The 22832-nt window shown below is 39.1% G+C and overlaps 1 protein-coding gene across 4 annotated transcripts in view; it reads left to right on the forward strand.

Moving 5' to 3' along the window:
* Positions 1-22832, forward strand: part of MYO1B (myosin IB) — a 184672-nt gene that overhangs the window by 146676 nt on the left and 15164 nt on the right. For 3 of the 4 annotated variants that reach the window (XM_083865155.1, XM_083865154.1, XM_083865156.1), the window contains exons 14-22: positions 9952-10056; positions 11556-11618; positions 12348-12548; positions 14867-15093; positions 15265-15465; positions 16486-16579; positions 17005-17154; positions 19240-19308; positions 20817-20903. In XM_083865155.1, coding sequence (XP_083721281.1) covers positions 9952-10056; positions 11556-11618; positions 12348-12548; positions 14867-15093; positions 15265-15465; positions 16486-16579; positions 17005-17154; positions 19240-19308; positions 20817-20903 — 1197 coding nt within the window. Of the gene's footprint in view, positions 1-9951; positions 10057-11555; positions 11619-12347; positions 12549-14866; positions 15094-15264; positions 15466-16485; positions 16580-17004; positions 17155-19239; positions 19309-20816; positions 20904-21208; positions 21296-22832 lie in introns of all 4 variants that reach the window. The other variant, XM_083865157.1, reaches the window with a different exon arrangement.

A 22832-nucleotide genomic window follows, 5' to 3' on the forward strand; every position in this document is an offset into this window, starting at 1 on the left:
ATCCACTTAGATAAATACTCTGTACCTATTCCTAGCTAAAGATCTGTGGCTTACTGCTGTTTGTTTACAACAGTATTTTAGACTGGTGGTATTTTGAAACAAAACAATCAATGAGGAGTTTTTAATTGGGTTAAAGAGTGCCAGGGACAGGGCATTTTCATAAATCTTGTTCTGACAGTTTTTGTTAAGAGATTTATAGATCTTAGTTGGAATCTGTATATGTTTAAACTAGAAACTCATGTGAAGAGAAAAAAATTCAGTAGAAAATACGCAATCCTGACCCACTTCCCTACATCCCTCTTAGAAGCTGTGTGGAAAATGGGAATAATCCAGAAAAGAGTAATTGTTCATGTGAGGGTGGTGTAAGTTTCATTTCAGAAGCAAAACGTCCAACTGTGTGCAGATCAGAGTACCCCTGTGAAGAGGAAGAGGAAAGCTGAGAGCTGCCCTGAGGGCTTGCTGAGTGAGGTTGTGTTTGCATTAAACACAGGAGCATATTTATGAAAATATCATGAGATATTTCAGGTGACTGCACGGGGATCTTGGTGTCAAATCTCTCGAGAGCTGGTTCTTGCAGTAGCTTTTAGGAAGCTGGCACTGGAATGGTGCTGCTGGCATCCTCAAGGCAGGACAAACTTGTGTTTTTCTAGCTCCCCTGTGTTTGGTTGGGTTAGACATGCACAGGGAGGTGGGAGACAGAAGCTTGCGCCAGCACATGAGCCAGCTGGAGGATTTGTGTTTGTGGGATGGTGTTCCAGAGACAAGGCTGTTTCTCGTGTGTAATTTTGTGTAATTTTCATCTTTTCTACATTCAGCCTCTTAGAAGGTCATAAGTAAGTGGCTGAGTGCAGGAGAAAAATGAAAAAAACCCCAGAGCTCTTTTCACTTACCTGGCATACTGAATTTACAGAGTAACTTTTTCAAAAGCTGCAACCTCAAAAGTTCTAAAATAAAGTTATAAAAATGACTTTATAAAGGAGCAAACAATAATCACCCAATATTTTATAGGGTAGCTATTGTTCACTCCTTTAAATGCCGAGTGTTGATTGTTCCTGGAAAAGGTGGGGAAGGTTTTGTCCTTGTGACTTGACTGACTTCATCAGTACATTCATACAAGGTGTGACTCTCTCTCATGAGTTAAGACCTATGGTGAGAACAGCAGCCAAGCAGCTTGGTTCAGCATCACAGAAATCATTGAATTCTTGTTTAAATTTGATTATATTAAAGCAACTAATTGATAAAATTTTGGCACTACTCAGCCACGTAAGTCAAGGAAAAATTAATAATGTCTTAAGACTTATAGCATAACAAATACAGTGGAATTTGGAGTGTTTTGCTGTGTGGTGTATTTGTAAACATGATAGCCAAACATTAAAAATATTGGCTGAGGTGTAGCTAATGACAGTAACATACCCATCTGATCATAAAACAGTTAAAACCTATGACTAAAAATGTGCAGTACCCTCTTGAACCTAATTCTTAAGTCATATTTTGATTTTCACATCTGCTCCTAAAAGTTAGAACTAATGTCAGCTCTACAAAGAATTCTTGTTGGCAAAGATGCACTTGAAAGGCTTCATCTCTGAATTTGTGCCTTTCAAATGTGCAAGCTGTTTGATGTGCTGAGGGTAGAAAGGCCTACATTAATCATGTTTCTACTCTGGAGTCAGGTAAGTTTATCATTAGTGCGTGGTCTTTGACCTGAGGTGGCCTTTTACCCTGGAGACAGAATGTATCAAAACCCACAGGAGGTGTAGCAGGAGTGTTTTAAATACATGCAAAATATTTACACAGGAAGCTCAATACCATTGGAATAAGCAGCAAGGAGTATGTTTACTGAAGGGTGATTTTTACATTTTAAATTTTTTCCCTTCATTTTTGAGGTTTTTGTTTTGTTTCCTAATGGGCAAGGCACAATATTTTTTAGGCTTTTTTTCTGTTCAGGATGATTCTTTGGGTCATCCTACAGTTCCTTGTGTAAGAAGAGTGAATAAAGAAATACAGATTTATCATTCTGAAAGATCCTATACTTCACCTGCTTGATGACAATAGCAGTCTTGTTCTATTATATGTAAATTGAAGTTTCTAAATGAGATTTTTTTCATTTATTTTACAAAGATTAATTTATTTACTGTTCACTGTGGTTCCTGCAATTTATGCTGAAGTTAATTTACAAGGGTAACTGGAGGTTTCTTGGAAATGAACAGAGAAAAGATAACTGGAGTATTGACACTGCTGGCATATACTCTTTGGGATTTTGGTTTTGCTAGTATATTTATCAAACACAAACCCCGTTTTTCAGACAAACACAAAAGCCATCCAAGAAAGTAGATATAAGGACTTGGCTGTCTAAAAATTCAGATTAGGGAATTTAAATCTATCAATAATCCTCAGCCTCTGTGGGTTTAGCAGATGTCAGAAGCAAGCTTGGCTATGCGATCCACAAAATAGGTGCTGTGAAGCTGTGTTTATTTTTGAATCCTGCCATGCCTTTTGTGGTAAGCCAAATGCTGGGACTGGATGTTTGCAAAGCGAAACGCTGAAATTTTGGGTGGCTCTGTGTGAATTATCTGTAGGCAAGGATTTAGGGACTAGGATTAGCGTGGAAATGCAGGCTGGAGGGCTGGGCTGGTTGTGTAACTGTGCTGCTGGAGTTTAGGCAGTGGCCTGAAGCCTGACACTAATTGCTCCAAGTATGTTTATCCACATTTTTGAGCGGCTGCGTGCGTAGTCAGCGTGCAGTCTAGACTGTCATTTGAGATGGGGTAGGGATGATGGCTGGTGGCACCAGGAGTTTTAGAACCAGCTGGATTCCAGGCTTCCTGGGGTAGGTTTGGGGCTGTTCCTGTTTTATTCCATGTTTGGTTGTGTATTTTTGGGCAGAAAGCCGTTTCTGCATCTCTGCAGGATGTTGGGGCGGGGTCCTGGAAGGGCGGGGTTTGTGATCAAGCGGTGGAGGCTGCAGGAGGCAGATGATGGAGTCCTGGCAGGACTCAGCAGAGATGAGCAGAAGGCTCTCTCCATTTTGCTTTGGGTGTTGAGTTTCCTGTTGTGTACATTTTCTGTGGAGACAAGAAGCAGGGTATGTAGAAATGAATGTAATGGAGCGAGTGCGAGTATTTCATCCTGCCCAGACCTTCAGAGATAGAAGTGCCTGTCTGTGCTAGTTGACTTAAAGGCTTTATTCTGAATATTCAGGCGCCACTCTGCAGCTGGTCCATATGATGAAGGTAATGATTTGGAGTGCAGTTTTATGGAAGTTAACACTGCCAAACAAAGCTTATTGTTGAAATTTGCCAGGCCTTGAGAAGACAGTGTGAGAGTGTGAGTACTTTCTGCTCAGTCCTTTGGTGGAGCAGTTTGTTCCATGTATTTTAGCCTGACAAGAAACTGGGATGCACCAGCGATAGAGCTGCAGAGAGGGACTGGTTCCATTTGGTTGGCCAGAGGTGATGCGACTGCCTTGTCTTTGGGGACAGCATCTGACCAACTCCTTTTGTTCCACCAGAACAATGTACGCAAGTTCTTGTACACAAGAACATGCCAAGACATGGCAGAATTCACCACATTCTGTGTAAAACCCACCAGTAAATAAAATTATCTCCAGTAAACAGGCCGAACAAGCCACCCAGCAGTAAAATCAGGTCCATTTCTCATAGTCTGTGATGCATTTTGATAGCACTTCTTTTTATTTAAGGCAGTTAGCTTGTTTGTTGTGCATAGAAGTCCTTTGAGGTGACAGAAAGAAGCTCGGTCCTGCTGCATGTACTGTGTAAGCCGTCATCTGGACAGTGATAAAATGACACTATCTCTGCTGAGGGAATGTGTTAGAAATATAAGAATGCATTTTCTTCATATTAACAAGTGCACAGTTGTGTTAATTGTCTGTTTTTAGAGGGAGGTAACCAAATAAAGAGCAGTAATTGAAAATGTCTTTCTGAGGTGTTCAAGGCATGAAAAAATAGGGGAGATATCTCCACCTTCATCATAAACCTGTACAACAGCTGGTCCAGTTGCTGACTGGTTGCTTTGCCTTTTTTTATTCTGTTGATTACATGAAGGACATTACAGTTTCAGAGGACACTGACCTCTGAGAGATTGCTCCTGGATCAGGGTCTTCCCCCCACACCCTGAAGGATTATTTTACAGGAGAAGGGTCTAGTTATTTGCTAGCAGGATGATGTACTAGAAAAAAAATTCTAAGGGGAAAATTGACTTATCAGCATCTTATTTTATCTTCTCTCTCTTTTAAATAATCGGAGAACCCTTTCTTCGTGTCCTGACTTTGGCTTTAACTCATCCATGGATATCTGTTTTGTTAGTTGCCCTAATCTCCAGACCAAAATTTCCAGCTGCTTTTTCTAGGCTGTCTACCTTGCAACAGATTTCCTTTTCAAAACTGTTCAACCCTTGGCTGATGCCCAGAAGTTTATCATCTACTGGCAAGCAGCAGTGCCAAAATGTGTGTACCCAGCCCTCTGCTTCTTCTGGCAAACCCCAGGCTAGTGGGAAAGAGGAAAATTGAATTTTTAATCTATAATTGATCAACTACCTCTGCTGGCAAGTGTTATGTGAGAGAGGAGCTTTACAGAGAGGGACCCTTGGTTGGACTCCTAGGTGCCAGGGGCATTTTAAAATACTGTTAAAGCAATAATTTCCTTAAGTGATGGGATGCTTAAAGCAGAGGTGCATCCCAGAAAGTTAACCACCATTTAATTAATTGTATTATAATTTAAGTATTTAGAGAGGCTTATTTTGCAACATGCAGTTTCATGAAGTAAATCCCATTGGCTGGCTGTTTGCAACAGAGGAAATGCTTGAAATGCTGGAGCAAAAATACACAAATGTTCTGCTTCAGGTTGTGAGAATAATGCTTTGCCCTACAGCAGCTATTTCTGTCTTAGCAGAGGAGTGGTTCTGATTATGCAGTACCTTCTTGCCTGTTTGTAATTCCTGTTGTTCCAGGACTGTAGTTTATCAGGTTGAGTTTGAAGTGATGGCACCTGGGTTTTCCCAGGAATCACACCTGCACTGGATTCACTGTAGTTTCTCACCCTTTTAAGTCCAAATTTAGTTCAGACCTGTGTGCCTGGACAGCACAGCTGGGAGCAAGATGGATTTCAGAGTGCCTGGTGTTCTGCCTGGCACACAAACAGGGCTGAGGTTGGTTGAGCTACACAAATATGGAAATGGATAATCCCCAAAGCTTCGGCACAGATCTTTCTTGCTTCCATGAGGTACACTGAAACATGGCTTGATTGCATATAGTGGAATATTTATAATTAAAAGTTGTGCCTCTCTGGTTCTTTGCCTATAGAGATATTTACACAAAAGCCCAGAGCAGACTAGTTTTCAGGAAGTAAGCTTAATTGCTCAAATGTTTGTATATGTAAACAGAAAAGAAAGGGATAAATATTGATAACATGCCTTAACTAAATTTGTAAAAAATTTTGAAAAATTATTATACCTGAGGCACATTATAACTGGGTCATTGCTCTGAGATTAAAATAGTATGTTTTTTCTTTTTCTTTAAATGCAATTTTCCAATGTTGCTGATCTTTACTTCCTAGCATTTATATTCCTTAGTTTCATCTCATAAACTTGTATGCTTGTGTGGTCATACATAAACCCCCTATCCCCAGACATCACAGTAGCATGTAAATTGAATTTGCTGGTTGATTTCACTCTTCATTCCACCATTCATCTCAGTGAAGCGAGTATGTTGGTCTTTTATCATCGTTACTTTTGCCATCTGGCTTTTTCTCTAGGGGCCTGATGGAACTACTTGGGGTCACCTGCTTATGTTAGGAGGCAGTCAGAGACTTCTGATGCCTGGAGCTGTGTTGATATTTTAAAAAAAGCCCTTACTTTCTGGGGCTATTTGTGATAGAGGAGAAGTATCAGTCTCTGGATGTCTTTTTTCCTTCTCACATTGATGTAAAAGTTCATTTTAATGACATCAGTCTTACTGATTTCAACAGTCTCATGACTCGAAATATTTAGGATTTTCTTCTAAAAGCTAATTTTCCTTTAAATACATCTCATGTATTATTTTAGATGTATGTGCTCACATAGTGTATTTGAAAAAATGTTGCTGGACACCTTTTTGTCAGTGTGATTGCAGACTGAGAAATGTGTAAATTTTTGAATTGCTTCTGAACAGGAATGGTGTGATGAAAGATTAAGGAGGAGGAGGAGACATTGAGAAACACCTACAAAGGTGTGACACTGGGGTGTGATATTCCTGAGTCCATAGGTTTAGATCAACATCATCTGCTTAATTTGGGGAAAACAGTGGAGAGAACACAAAAATTGGAACACTTAGACTTTATTAGGCAGGCGGAAATTAAGAATTTATTCCTGCCTAATGGAAACGTACCCGGTTTTCAGTTTTAAGCAGGTTTCTTAGTTGCCTCATCATCTTTGGAAATTGTTGGGAACTGGGTACTCAAAAGTGAAATTGAATTCTGTGTGGGGAGACACGGTTAGAAAGCATCTAATGTTGATAGGAAAATACCCTGTTTTAAATATTTTCTGTTCATAAATCTAATGGAGATATTTCTGCCCGAGACTAATAAGAGATTTTTAGACCTTTTTTTTAAAACAGAAATATTTTTGTCTGTTTCACATTGGTATTTTACTGGTATAAAAATGTATAAAGTCAGCAACAAACCATATATGTTTTTTTCAGGTGATTCCACGGTACACGAGTGGAATCTTTCGAAGAAGTTAGGTAAAATATTAAGGACAAAAGAATATTTTCTGTAGGACTTTCAAGGACCTGTATGTAATATCTGTGGCTCTCAGATAGAACTTTATAGCTAGTTTATATGATCACTTAATTTTTGCATGGAGAAGAATATTTTTAGAGTTCAAACCTTGCTATTCATGAAATAGCAACCATGAAGGTTGATAAAGAATGAAGCTGTATGAGCAAGACACCATTATTTGACAAGTGAGAACTGTGGTGAAGTAGGCTTTGATTTCAGTGAATTTTTCTACTCCTATAAATTTAGTGTTGCATCTGATAAAAGATTCAGAGGATAAGCTGAGGGGGGTTGGTTGAGCTGTATCTATAAATTCAACATGACTTTAAGCCTATCTCAGGTGACATTCTGTTTTCCCGGCACCTTTATTTAATTTGAGAGACTGTGTGGTTTTACATTCCCTGAAGGTTTTATTTTGTATTCCACAGTGCTTTCAAAGGCATAGTTTATAAAGCTTCTATTAAAATGCAGGGATTGAAGTGATGCCCTCGACATTAAAAGTAGCAGAATTACGGCCTGGAGGAGAAGCTGACACCTTGGGAATATATGGTGTTAATTTCTCCCCCCTCCGCCCCCTTTAAAATTTCTTAAGAATATTTGATAGCTCTTCCTCAAATTTTGGGTGTGACTGCTCTGCTTCTGTGTTGGTCAGACCCCTTTCTGTCACTTAGTACAAGTGGGTCAGCTTAAGGAGCAAGTAGTCTCAGATGGCTGGGTCCCTCAACCCCCTGTCTCCTGAGTGGGTTTTGTGATGTAGGTTATTCTTTACTGCCCCCCTAAAAAAAATAGAAAAGTCAGAAGTCCTTTAGATCCCTTCTAATTCTGTTGAATTCATTCCTATAAGACCTCCATTAAAATATTGGGGGAGACAACTCATCTGTGAATGTTGGTATATGCTTTGTGGAGCCCTCACATAATTAAAAAACAGAGATATTCATTAAGGGAGAATAAATGCACCACCTCTGTTGCCTTCCTTAGAATTGCTTAGGGATAAACATTCTAATTGGGTTTTTTTTTAATACAAGTTTTTTTAAAAACCTTTTCTGAAGTGTATTTAATTTACCAAATGTCTTCTGGTCTGCTCAGAGTTAAGTGTTTTGAGATTTTCAGTAATTTCAAGCCTTTTTTCTCATTTTCTTTGCCATAATTAACTGTCTTGGCCTTTTGCTCGGTGTTATTCATAAAGAACAACATTGCTGTTGCTCTTCAATAACTTTTTTCCTGGAATAGCAATTTTCAGTGGCTTGGCAGTGTCAAATAGAATTTCATAGCTCAAAGTGAGCGATTTGTGGAGAACTCTGTGGATTTTGGTTTGCCTCTTTTTTTGGCAAGCCATAAATATCACAGATATACAGCAAATCAGGAAAACATCTAGCAATTACTTTAATGTATTATTAATGACCTTTCACTTAGATGGTTTAGCTGGATTTTCTGTGCAGTTTCCATCCTCTTTTGATGACCAAGCCTGTATAATTTGTGAGTGGATAGTCCTGAAGCTCTTTTAATAAGAATAACCTGGTCTTTTGGAGAAGCAGTCTCTCTGAGTTGGGTGGCACATGCCTGGCAGGGGATGCAGAATATGTTTTACCCTTTTTCTTTGTCTGGCTGATGTGACAGTTGGGGTCCTTTTACTTCATGCTCAATATATGTGAAGTGATGGCCTTATCTGAATGTGTCAAGTAAACTTATACTCATTCTTCCTCCAGTATTCTCTATTCCCACCCACATTCTCCTCTTCTGTTGCAGAGATCTGTATCCCCAAGGTTATAAATATGGCTTTTAAAAGCAAAAATTATCTGGTGATTTAGAGACAGGCCAATGCAAGAATGCTGCTCTGTGTTAGGCTCTGATGTGTCTCAGCCTCTTGGTTTATTTGATAATATTTAGACAGTACCTAAAGTTAGACTCACCTACGAAGATGTGACGCATAACATTTATGTAGTACTTTGCATTTTCAGTGGTACAAAGATTGATCTACTTGGTATGCTGAATAAATGCTAATAGATATATTCTGTATTGTTATGGAAGTGGAATAAATACTGACTGCAGTTTATGTAATTTCTTTTTCAACAGAATGCAGTAAGTATGCCTTGTTTGCAGTGCTGATTTTGCTGCATGCCAAATTTTAACTCTCTTATCTAGAGCTATGCAAGTTTTGCAATCTCTGAGTGATAATTGCAGTTGGTGAGAGGGGCAGCATTTGTGGCTGAGGAATTTTGGTGATCAGCTATGATTTTGCTTAATTTAAAACTAAAATGATAAATGTAATCTCCGCTACCTCAGTATTTTCTAATCTGCTTGTGTGTTTTTTTAATCTCATTTAGCAACCAGATCCTTAATTCAAACATTCAAATGATTGCACTTGCCTTCAGTGATAAAAATTCTGTCAGCATAATTTAAGCTTCACAGGTATTGTAGAACAGATTATTGGGTAGTTTAAAAAGGCAGTGTCACGTCACAGCCTGTGATGGGGCAGTCACCCAGCCTCCTTCCTGTGCCCACCCCTTCTGCTGGGGTCTGCTCCACTCCCTGGTCCCTTCTGCAAAGGGTCACACATCTGCTTGCTCCCTAACCCAGTTTTAGATGAATTATCCTGCTAGAGGAATTTTAGTCAATGAAGCTCTTTTGTTTCCCATCATTTCAAGGGGCAGTTTGTTGGCAAGGAGGGGATAGGCTGACCTCTGGAGCCAATAATCTCTTAACCAAGGCTCAGCTGCAACTGGAAATGCAGCTTGAGCCTTGCTCTATAGGGAAATAGGATGCTTTATTGGCTGCTGAGTGGGAAAGAGCTAATGCTACTGTCATGATTTTATTTATCAGACCCCGCAGGAAACTACATTTTACATATGGGGATAGATTAGTGCAGGCAAAACTTTGGTTGTTTATTCCGTGACACCACAGGTGTCCTTAAGACTTGTTAAAAGGAATCAGTGTGGAGGCATCATGGATAAAACCTACAGAGGTTTTTGTCCCTCCCAATGGACAAAGCTTCAGGGAAGGATTTGGTCTAAAATTTCTAAACTAATCGTGATCTCAATCACATATTACTCCAACCATCACATCACAGAACTGGAAGGAGTAGTTAATACAGCGGCTTGTTGACCTGCAGCTGCTGCAGTAACTCACTCCAGCTGCGTTCAAGGCTGTTTACACAAAGCAAACTCAAACATGTTTCATCTGACAGGACAACAGCTTTGAGCAATTCATTATCAACTACTGTAATGAGAAGTTGCAGCAGATCTTCATTGAACTTACCCTCAAAGAAGAGCAGGAGGAATACATCCGAGAGGTAATGCTTGAATGGATCTTTCCTTAACCTCCTCCCATTGTCCCTGTAAAGATACACAAGCATGCAGGCTGGAACCATTTTTCAGGCAACAGAGGTACTTTTTGACCACAGGACTGACATGGAGCAAGTCTTGTGGAGCTGTGTGGTAGTTACATTAACCAAAAAATGTTGGTTTGGCATTTGTTTCACATTATGGGTTGTCCAGGTAAAATCCAGACCCAGCTCTGACTGACTCATCCATTGGCAACAATGACTGGCAGTTCTGAGCAAGGGCTAATTGATTTATTAGAACACTAGTATCACTTTCTGGTATTAGTACCATTACCCTGCAGCCTGTGTTTTGGCTTATACAGCAATGTCTGGGATGCACCCCAAGAACAGCCACAGCCAGTCCTTCCTCAAAGGGAGTTTGGTGGCTAAAATAATAGCACACAACATGAAAGAAACTGCAAAGGGAGTTTTGGTTCTAGCGTTCTTTCAGATATGTATTGAAGGGAGCCGTGTGAGGATAAATTTGAGATGTCCTGTGGAGCCCAACCTCTGGTGTTTGATGTTATTCTGTGAGTGAACATCAAGCTAAAGTTTTAATAGGTTTTAGCAGTGCTCCACATGATACACAGCTCTCAGACAAAATACCAGCTGCCAGCTGTAAAAACTGGCACACACTGTCTGTACTCAAACTGGATGGTACCATTTTGCTGTATAAACATTTTTTTAAATTACGTAAAGTTCCTGCCTTATGATCCTGAGGATAACATGAAATTTTGGCATCTCTTTTTAATTCTGCATTCAGTGGTGAACTGTCATTACTGCAATTTGGTTCTTGAATGATATTTCAAATACTCTGAGAAAAGTAAACTGTAAGATGTACCACAGAGTGCAAATTAAGAATGAAATTAGTATTTTCCTTCTTTCAGTCCTTTGCCCTACCAGTGCTACCTCGTGATGCATTGGCATCTCATCCTGGAAATTTTATCGCTGATGTTTGAAAAACAACAAAAAAAAAGGGAGATAGTGTGAACATCTGAACAACAATCACACTCTGGATTTTTCAAATGGCCTTATCTAAATTTAGCCCTCTTTCTTCCTCCTATTAAAAAAAAATCAAATTAAAAAAAATCCCAACAACGAAGAACTTAGAAATTTTGATCTCAGGAGCTTGCAGTGACATGGGCTGATTTTTCTTCTGGCCAGTGGGAGCGTGGGCAGCACGGGAGGAGCCTGGCCTGGCGCCAGGGAGTGCATGGGAAGCTGACATGGGTGGGGGAAAGGAATGGAGAGCAGCTTTGGCAGCCGCTCAAGGACACTCATTTTGCCCAGATAATGTTAGGAGTGTATGATTGCAATTTTTTTCTCCTTAATAAATGAATTGTTGGTAAGCTTGAAGAATTAAATATGAAAGTAGTACCATGGATAACCAGAATATCATTTTAATTGCCTAGAGGAAAAGCTCCTTCCATTGTTTTTCTGTTCATACATTTATTTATATTTTCTTTTAGGGCATTGAGTGGACTCATATCGAGTATTTCAACAATGCTGTCATTTGTGACCTAATAGAAAATGTAAGTTGTATTCAAGAATCTCTCTGGATAATTTTTAATGCATGGATTTAATTTAGCTGTAACATCTGTATGTTATAGCTAAATGCACTAAATTTTGTGAAACATGCCATTCATTGTATTATTCATCTTTGTCTAGTAGAAGTTCATTTTGCTAAAAAGGGTTTTTTTTAATAAGCTATGTTACTTTTGTAGAAGTATTCAGCAGTACCAACACAAATAACCCCAAATCAAACAACTCTTAAATATTTACATTTAGGTTTGTTTTCAATAGCAGGATTGTAATTAACATTTCTTTTCATATGGAAACTATAAAACTAATTACATGTTACTGAATGTTTGAGGTACTCAATGTATTTGTGTATACTGAGGAGACTTCCAATGCAAGAAAGATAAAATTCCTTAACAATCAGAAAAGAACAGTTTTTAACCATTAACATAAAATACGGGGGGTGTACCATAAACTGGATACTTTCAGTTGAGTTGGAGTTGTTACTGTCTGAGTAAATGACACAAAGTTTCAATGTGAATTTTGGGATTCAGATCTTATAAAAAGTCTTTGAAAAATGCAAGTGCTAGAACTCATTTGGAAATGGTCATGAGGTAGAAAGAGCCAGACTTTGAGGTGGCTCAAAGGATGTCTTTCTGGGTAGCAGAAGTCAAACAGGTGAATGGTCTTCTCTTTGTGCTGTGATGGAAACAAGTACTAAAGCTCTTGTTTTGAAACCTCAGAACCAAACTGGAATCCTGGCCATGCTGGATGAAGAATGCCTGAGACCAGGAACTGTTACTGATGACACCTTTTTAGAAAAACTGAACCAGGTCTGTGCCACTCACCAGCACTTTGAGAGCAGGCTGAGCAAGTGCTCCCGGTTCCTCAACGACACCTCCCTGCCTCACAGCTGCTTCAGGATTCAGCATTACGCTGGCAAGGTACCTGCTGGAGGGAGCACGTGGTGTGGGGGGCTGCTGGAGCTGATTAAAAGATCCAGACCTGTATTATCTTTTCTGTCTTAAGCCTAAAACCTGTGATTCGGGCTGGAAGGCTTCAAGAGATCTTGGAATGGTTTTGGTTGAAAGGAAACTTAAATATCAGCTAGTTCCCAAACCCCTGCCATGGGCAAGGACACCTTTCACTAGAGCCCCATCCAGCCTGGTCTTGAACACTTCCAGGGATGGGACAGCCACAGCTGCTGTGGGCAGCCTGTGCCAGGGCCTCAGCACCCTCACAGGGACAAATTTCTTCCTGCTATCAAACCTAAACCTGCCCTCTGTCAGTCTGAAGCCCCTACCCCTGTGTCCTGTCTGTCACTTCATGCCGTTGTACAAAGTCCTGCTGCTCTGGCTGAAATCAAAGCAGTTCTCCTTTCATCAAAGGAGAAACGTGCCCCATGTATTTTGGTGCTGCATTAGGTCTCTGGAAATAAATCATTGCTCACAGTGACAAAAATTCACGCACGTTTGTTGGCAACTTATTTTGGAAAACATGCTCCTTGTCACTGAAGTAGCTGCAGCTCTTAGTCACATTCTTGCAAAAATGCAGCTTGTGTACATTTGAAGGAACTGATTTTGATTCTCTGTGTTTAAACAGATGGAAGAGAAAACTATACAGAGGGCTTGCAAACATATTTGCATTTTACAACATAAGCAGTATGAATAAATACAAGTCTGACAGCTTTCAGTGTGTAATCCATGATGCCTTTTTATTAATGAAAATAAAAATAATTTAATTTGTAGACTGAAGACAACTTATTTTTAAAAAATTGGAAGTAAATGTAGGGTTGAAATTATACCTCTTGTCTGAATCTGTTGAAATGATAATGTCACACAGTAAAGAATATTTGGAAAGTGTTTCATTTCTCTAGGACTGCTTAATGTTTTTTGAAATTTTTTCAATCTTACAATTTTGAATAGCTCAATAATTTTCTCATTCAAAATAGTCCTGGAAATACCAGACTTTCAGTCTTTCAGGCAGCCATTCATTAATGTTAGCTGCCAAGAAGAGTTGGTAACTGCATATAATCTGTCAGGAGTTAATACCTAGGTATTTCTTTGGTTGTCAAAAAATCTAAGAATTGAATTGGGGAATTGAAAATACCCCAGTACTTTGAGAAGGACTGTGCACAGATTGTGTCTTAGCAGGCAGTGAGGGTCTTTGATTGTTATAGGCATTCACTTACCCAGCAGAGTGAATTCCTCCTATTTTGGGAGGAATGTTGTTTTTCCATCCTCAGCTGAGAACATTTTGATCTTCTCACCGGTCAACAAAAGTTTGACCCTCCTTTTAAGAAATATAAGTAATTTAATGTGAACAGTAGTTCTGGGTTTTTTTTGTTTGTTTTTTTTTTTTCAATAGTGACATTTACTGCACTTGTCAGCACCAGAAATGTGTTCTCCAAAGTAAAATGCTGTCCGAGTTCCCAGTAACTTGCTGTTGTGTAAAATATGTGTCAGCACTATTTTCATTCAGTATTCTGTGTACATAGTACATACCTATGCAGAACTGCAAAATCATGGATCTGAGAAAGAATCTGTATTACCAGCCAGATGACTTGTCACAATTAATCAAATACGTTTCCTATTTGAAATTCCTAATTTCCCTCAAAAATTAAAGAAGCCGGTAGCAGTCTGAGATCTGCATGAAGTTCCTCTGGCTGCCTCCTGGGTGCCCAGCTGTGGGTCAGAGCTTTGTACTCATGCTTGTTGTTATTGGACTGCTTTCCTGGTAAAAATCCTTTAAAATAACAGTCCCCTGGGGGCTGCACAGCTTGCTGCTTGCACTGTGATAGCAAGAGGTGATATTCCAGATCTCGTTTTAGTTGTGCAAATAATGTAAGCACTTCAGTACTTTGTAAGGAAAGGGTATTTTTGTTGTTGTTTTGGTTCAAAAGAGATGGAGAAAAACCTTGTCAGAGGAAAAAGAAAAAAAGATTGTTTTGGAGTCTCGGCAGGTGGTGGTGTGTCAGAGTTATCATGGAAAAAAGGGTTTCTTCCACTTCAGAAACCAGAATTGATTGACGCAGGGAACTGTTGGCAGTATGAGAAAATGCATATTTCTTAGGTAGCATGTTCACAGACATTTTATCCAACAAGAATTTGTCCAAATGTCAGATTTAATATGAAAGCTGAAATATTTTTTGTTTCTTTTGGACAGTGTGTAAAAAGGAGAAATCAGTTTCTTGGGTCAGTTTTGAACTGGTCTGCGTTGTAGTTCAAAACCTGTGCTAATGAGACTCTTTTCTGTTGTTCAGGTTATGTACCAGGTAGAAGGATTTGTTGACAAAAATAATGATCTTCTGTACCGTGACCTCTCCCAGGCCATGTGGAAGGCCAACCACTCCCTTATCAAAGCATTGTTCCCAGAAGGAAACCCTGCTAAGATCAATCTGAAGAGACCACCAACAGCAGGGTCACAGTTCAAGGCTTCAGTTGCTACCCTGATGAAAAATCTCCAGACGAAAAATCCAAACTACATCAGGTAAATTCCCCAGTGCTAAAGATTTGGCGAATTTGTTTGATGAGGTGATAAGAAAGAAAAATAAATCTTGATACCCAAGGATAAACTATTAAAATGTGTGGTTTAAACTCACCATAATGGTTGTTGGTGTGTACAGCACAAAGAGATGTCCCTTTTGGTTTTCCTTTGCAGGTGCATCAAGCCCAATGACAAAAAGGCTGCACACATTTTCAACGAAGCCCTGGTGTGCCACCAGATCCGGTACCTCGGGCTGCTGGAGAACGTGCGGGTCCGCAGGGCGGGCTACGCCTTCCGGCAGCTCTACGAGCCCTGCCTGGAGAGGTACAAAATGCTCTGCAAGCAGACCTGGCCCCACTGGAGAGGACCAGCCAGGTAGGCCAGCAGCAATATTCCTACTTGTCCTGAGTGAAATTCCCACCTTCCACATGTCTCGAGTATTTAATTGTTGTGTGTATGTTGCGAAAGGAATACAGTGCAGGCCTTACTGATTTGGGTTTGAAGGAAAGAATGTAAGAGAGATACCGTAGTGGATTCAAAATAACTGAGAGGTCTGGAATGATCAGGAGGGCACTTATTTTTAATAACCAACTTTCAAAGTGCAAGAACACTCATTTTGCTGAAGACAGCTATACAATCAGCCTCTGCCCTTTCAGGAATAACTTTTCATAATGATTGAGGAACGATTATGAGATAATGCCTCTTGCAAATCAATTATATTAAATATATACTTGTGAATTGCATAGTATTCACGTGTATTTTTGCAAATAATGTCTGGGATGGGCAAATAAGCTTCTATTATTTCTTTTTATATAGGGCCACCAAAAGCATGATTTAGTTATCTTTCATAATTGATTAACATCTTTTAGCTACATTTTACATCTCTAGGTCATCAAGATAATGGTGACAGTGCCGCATTGGTAACAATAGCATGGCAATAATCATCACAAAGATCTGCACAGTTCCACTTTCCTCTTTTCTGTTGATGTTCATAACATGCATTTGATGAGAATGGAAGGCTGGCATTTGTCAAACTCATCAGTCATTGTTTCACATTTTGACATTAGTGTGAGCGCTTCCTTTTTCCTTTCTTCCGTTAAGTAACATAATTATAGATGTAAGGGGGAAAATAGGCCATTGCTGATGCTGTAAAATAAAATTTCCTTTTTTTTTTTTTCATCAAATTATTCTGAATCTTTACAGTGATTATTCTTGCCTTTAGCTGAATAGACCACCGAGTAAATGAGTTAGGTTTTCAATCTTCTTATGTCAAGCACTATTTAAAAGTTTAAAATATGCTTTCACGTACTTTCCATAAATTAAGCTGTGAATATGTAAACTAAGACGTTTTAGAGCTTGGGGTCGTGTTTGTTAAGCTCATTTACTCCTTCTTAGGGCTGGAGTAGAGGTGCTGTTTAATGAATTGGGAATCCCTGAAGAGGAATTTTCGTTCGGTAGATCAAAGATATTCATCCGCAACCCAAGAACAGTAAGTGAAAAATGCCTTCTGCAAAATCAAGCCCTCTCTCCTCAGGACAGCATCATTCACTACCTGCTTCCTACAGATTTTTCTACATGCAGTGCTTTGATATATTGCTATGAATGTAGCATAAAAAAGAGCGCATTTTAATGTTAGACCCATTAAAATCAATGTGAATCAAGAGTCTACAATAGCTGTCAGCCTTAATTCACTATAATTTTTGAGCATTGACTTTGTGATATTGTATCTGCCATGAATCTTCTTGGTGTGCCTGCCTGTAGCTCTGGAGATGAATAAAACAACTGAGGGGGGGACTTCAGTAAAGAAGAGATGTCTCTTGTAAGAGCTGTGCTTATGAGTTTTTTTCCTTGTCTCTTCTCTCCTGCTGTTTTTCTTCCAATGTCAAACAAAACCCTAAAAACCTGCACACCCAGCTCTTCAAACTAGAAGACCTGAGGAAGCAGCGTTTGGAGGACTTGGCTACTCTTATTGAAAAGATTTACCGAGGTTGGAAGTGCCGTACTCGCTTCCTGTTAATGAAAAAGTGCCAGATTGTGATTGCTTCCTGGTACAGGAGATATGCAGTAAGATACCATCCTTACTACATGGGGGGTTCTCTTTATTGTTTAATACATATAACCTTCATAGGATATTTTTCCTCAATATGTACGGAGAGCTGTTGAAAGAATTCAATTTTATGTTAATACTTAAATACCAATAGCGGGAATAAAGAAAATTTAGTTTCTGTAGACTACTGTTAAGTGCTTACACTGTGTTTGTTTTTAAAATATTAAAAACCTCACCAGAGTCCTTTCACTCTATGAGAGCAGGATTCTGTGGCTCAGCTTTTTCACTCAGCTAAAATTTTGTGCTTCCCAACACTTACAGTGCTCTCAAAACATATGGTTAATGTGTAAAAAATGTTCAGTAATATACATGTGCAGTTCTGTGGAATTCAGACATTCCTAAGCCTTTTTGTGTTTTTGCCTTATTTGGAACATTTGCCTTGGACTCAAGAATGCTGCCTGTAGGGGTTTATTTTAATTGTAACTCCTAAGACTTGTAATTTGGTATCATTATTGATACAATTAATCCTAAAGCAGTTTCAGTTCTATGTGTGGACTGAGTGTTCTGTGCAGCAAACTGAACAGCAGTTCTGTTACACCACTCTTTCGCATCTTCTTGGTGGTTAGTAAATAATACTGACTTATGTGATGAAAAAGATTTATTTGTTTTTAAAACCACTCTTGAACTTCTCAGCTGCATTTTGTTATTGCAAGAGAATAGTACAAGCATATCGGAAACCTTGATAAAATACAGAACATCTTCTTAAACTGCAAGTTGCAGAGTTGACAAATCCCTGTTTTTCAGTTGACAAGCACTTCTGTTTGCCCTCTTGAATGCCATCAGCGTTTGGTTCACTTCTCTTGGATAATTAGAGGGAAGTATAGATCATTTGGAAACAGTATGACTGAAGCATACTTTTTTTTACTGTAAAATCTCTTCTCTCTGACTTTGTGTGACTGAAAGCTCCATTCCTACAAACAGCATCATTACAGGATTGTGTGGTGCCCATATGGCTTCATTATGAACTCACGCAATCTTAATGAATTTAAAATGGACTTGCTGCAGCTAGACTGGCACAACTTTAAATATAAAGAAATGAAAACAAGTACAGGACCAAGAACTGCTGATTTCTTAACTGTAAACCTTTATTGGGTCACTGGTGAAACATGGCAGCAGTTGCTTTATTGGTGATGATAGAGACATTTCCTCATGTGGATGGAAGGCACTGTTCTCCTAATCCAACATGACTGCTAGGCACTGTGCTTTGGAAGGTTTTACAGGAAATCCCTGGAATGAATAAAGCTTTTTTGAGTAACTCCTTGTGCTGGAGGCTTGACTCAAGGATCTGCAAGCACTAGTCTGTCTGTTGCCTTGCAGGGCATGACAGACAGCAGCCGTGGCAGGAGGGTGGTCCAGAGGGGATCCTCTCCAGCCTGCTCACAGAGATTTTCACTGTCACTGCATGGGCTGAATGTCAAGCCTGAAAGCCCTGCTGCAAAGTCTGTCAATTTAGTGCTATACTAAATGCTGGGCTACTAGACAACTGAGCTTTTTAGAAGGAAAGTTCTCAGCTGTCCAGGAAATTTATTGTTCAACCTGACATACTTAAATAGTAAATAGTACTCTAGCATCTCATTCAGAAATCCATGGTTTTGTTTTTTTCCCCTCTTCCTAAGTTATTATCAGCCATAATAAAGGTACTGTGGGTAATTGGAAAAGCACATCTTATGAAAAAATGTTAAAAAGCTTAGCCAACAAACCTGAGCATTTGTGACAGTTTGTGTGCTACTCTGGTGGTGGGAAAGACAAATAAAGCTCTTACTGTTAGCATTTAATCTGCATTTGTGCTGCTGACCATGAACTTAGTGTTTCTGTAAACAGAGTGACATTGTCCATGCAGCATTGTTGATGTGCTTTGTTTCCCCTTGAGTTGAACACAGAATCTACACTCTCATCTGCTCAGTCAGAAATTGTTCACTTTTTACATTTAGTGCTTGTCTCCTCAAGCATATTGTCAAATGTTAGTAATGAAAGGTTTATTATGCAGTGTTTAACAGATGTAATATTCTGTTCTAAGCATCACATATTTATTTCCAATACAGCAACAAAAGAAATACCAGAAGATAAAGAGTTCGGCCATTACAGTTCAGTCATACATCAGAGGGTGGAAGGTGAGTTTCCTGTTCCTGAGGCTGTCTCTGTTTGGTGAGGTAAGGAGCAGGACAGAAAACACGTTCCAAGTGCACTGAGCCTCCTGCCTTTCACACCTTCTCTCCTTGGAGCTGTGGCTGTGGCACAGCCATTGTTTGCTGTAGAAGAGGTGAGTTCAGGATGTCTGCTCTGGGCTATAAATCCCTGCAAACGGTGTAAGTGGAATGTGGGGACCACACTAAACCACTGAGTTATCCTTGAGGATCTTCTGCCAAGGAATTGAGAAGGCTCCAGAGAAAGATGCTCTGGGGCTCTGTCACTGGCCTTAGGAAAAGTGTAGTGCTGGTCTGATTGGAAGAAACAAGTTGTGGTTGGAAGTTATTTTATGCTTCACAGGATTATCAAAGAAAGAATCAGATTGAAAGCAGGATTAAAATAAAAAGTTTGGGTTGCCTGGGCAATTTGTTACTTGGGTTAAATCTTCAATTCTGTGTCTGCTAAGTGGAGGAGTGAAAGTGTACTTGTGTTGAGAAAGTAGTATATTGCTGTGGGCTTGTACTCTGCCTCAGTTTGCCACAACTTCACTTCTTCTCTGACAGGTTTGTACTTTGTGAAGGGATAATCATGCACCCTAGTCGATATTTAAGGAATGATGCTTTAATAGGAGGTAAAAATGAGATTAACAGCTCACATGAAAGCAGCCATGGTACTTAAAGCAACTGCTGCTGTCCATCTTCAGAAAAAACAACCCTAGGCTTCTATATTTTCTTATTAACCTTTCTTCACCCTGCTAAAGGTGGCTTTCCCCTCTAGTTAGGGGAGAAAGAACTGCCTTCAGTTCTGGAGTCAGTTCCCTTTCTGTCAGACAGGAAAAGAAGGGGCTGCAGTTAGTAGCTCTTGGTGTAAATAGTCTCTCCTGCCCAGAAGGCTTTAAAGTTTGCCAGCAATAAGGTAACATGATTTGATTTTGCTATTTCTCTCGCTTTTTACTTTGTCTTTATTATTTTCTTTAAATGGGTTAAAAATATCCTTTCAGTCTAGCTATTGATGTGCTGTCTTTTCCCATGAGCATTATTTGAAGAAAACTGGGTTAAAAGCTTCATCTTGAGTTATGGTTTTCTGTTTGCCATTGGAGAACAAGCTCTTTTGCAGTAGCATTACTGTGCATGAAAGCCTGGTATGACAGCAGCCTTTAGTGTGACCTAAAGCCAGGCAATTTACTTGTGATTTATTCTTTATTGCACTCTAAATGGATTAGACATTTACTGTATAGAGAAAAAATATTGTTGCCCTTGTGCAAACGGACATTTAGATATCTCAGCAAATGCAGCAAATCTGGGAGAAAACTGAGCATTGAACTAAGATCCCCTAACCTGCCAGTCCCGAAGTCTTGCAGCACAGAATCCTCCCTGGAGCACCAAATGTTAGGCTGGGCTGTGGGAAATGGATTTACGAGTTTCAGTGCCCTGTCTCAAAAATATAAAAAGTTGGTTAGTAAAAAAAAAAAAACATTTCACATTGGTTACAGGCTCGGAAACTTCTTCGGGAGCTGAAGCATCTGAAGCGCTGTAATGAGGCTGCCACAGTAATTGCTGCTTATTGGCATGGTACCCAGGTAAGAAAATGGCAACAAACTGTGCAGTTGTGTGTCACTACATAGAGTGAAGAAGGATATCCCTCAGGATAGTAATCTGGGAATATTGTCAGTGGCTTAAACTGCTTTCACTGCTTAAACTGTTTTTTTGGTTTCTCTTTGCTGCTAACATGTTATAGCTGGTGCAATCTGGGAAGCTGGGACACGCTTTAATATTTGCTGTTTGTAGTGACTGGTTACTTGCTTTCTTTCTTGCACCAATGGGAACTTGCAGTAACCTTTTCTTTCCTAAGCTTTTCTATATCCCGTTTTCAAATGCATCACAGGCACGAAGGGAACTGAGACGACTGAAAGACGAGGCTAGAAATAAACATGCTATTGCTGTTATTTGGGCTTTCTGGCTTGGATATAAGGTACTTCATGCACATATCACATGCCCTCCCCCTTCATTACTCAACAGTATCAGCATTTAATCACAATTTCATTGTGAGAATTAATGACTAATACAATTCACTCTTAAATGATAGAGCATGATCATCGATTCCTTCCATTTCCATTCATGCCACACCTAATAAATCTGATAGCATTGTGTATGCCAGTTTTTTGTAGAGTAGGAAATTCTTTGCATGGTAACCAAGTACAGATTTGCACTAACAAGTCATTAGACTAGATTAAAAATTACTGGACTACAGTAATCTCAAATTAGGAAATGCATTGAACTACATGTAAAATGGAAAGCATGGTTTGTGGGGGGAGAGAAGGTTGGGGGGTTTTGGTATGTTCCTCCCCATGCCCCCAACAAGTGCTTTCAGTGACACTGTGTTAGTGATCCAATTGAGATTTTCACTATATATTGTAATCTGTGTCCTGGACAGTCTTTATCTACAAGTTCAAACAAATATTATTAAGTTTCATTGGATTCTAGTTATGATTGGTTTAATTGATTCTCTGGCTGTGATTTGAACTAGTAAAAAAAATTCAATAAGTACAAGTAAAGCAAAATTTTATGAGCTGATCTTTTAGCAGAAAATGATGTTAGTTTGCAATTCTAAACTTACAGCTCTAGAAAAATCCCAGGAATTTCAGCATCAGCTGTTTGTTTTCAGTAGCAAAGTCCCACTGAAAGATTCTTGCTAATCCCCAGCCTGTAGTTGTGGGTTATGTGAACATTTGAAATGCTGTTCACTAGAGGTCAAAAATATATTGGTTTCAATTAATAAATTCCTAATTTAGTTGAAAACCATAAATACATTAGATTTAAAACATTTTTCAGTTATTATTTATGTTGTGGGTCTGTTGTCAGAACACCTTGCCAACTGGATGGGGAAATGTACTCAAACTACATCTGGAGTATAATGCTGTATTTGACCTTTGCTATTTTGGTATAAATCTATTAGATTTCCAGCAAAATGGCAGCCCTGGGAATCCAAACAAGCATGTACAGAATTTCCTTCATACTAGAGAGTCTTTGGAACTTTGGAAGTTCTAGCTTGATATTTGGGTAACAGCAAAAGTTGACAGGCACGCAGTTTCCTCTACATTTGATTAGGCACAATAAATTGAGAATTTTTTTTATTTTTCACCAGAGTTCCTTTCACCAAAAAATCACTCAGTACTGCAGAAGAGATATTTGTTTTCATAGTTTTAAGATATTCCTTTGAATTAGAAGATACATCCAGTGAATGCAATAGTGTTAACCATGCTAAAGTTCCTCATTTAAATGTTTAGTAGATTTGGATCATTTTTAATGTGCTTTAATAGTTATTCTTATCAACTGGCTCACAGGACTTTAGTGAATAATTGTCTCCTTATTCTAAAATAGAAATAATCTAAATATAATAATATATATGTACATAAAGATAATAATAAAAATCAAATTAAGATTAGAAAAATAATTGCAGTCTCTGATAAGAGAGACAACTTTTTATTGGCATGATCTTTTATCTTTTC

This window comes from Zosterops lateralis, assembly GCF_965231275.1.
Source record: "Zosterops lateralis genome assembly, chromosome: 7".
NCBI classification, from domain to species: domain Eukaryota; kingdom Metazoa; phylum Chordata; class Aves; order Passeriformes; family Zosteropidae; genus Zosterops; species Zosterops lateralis.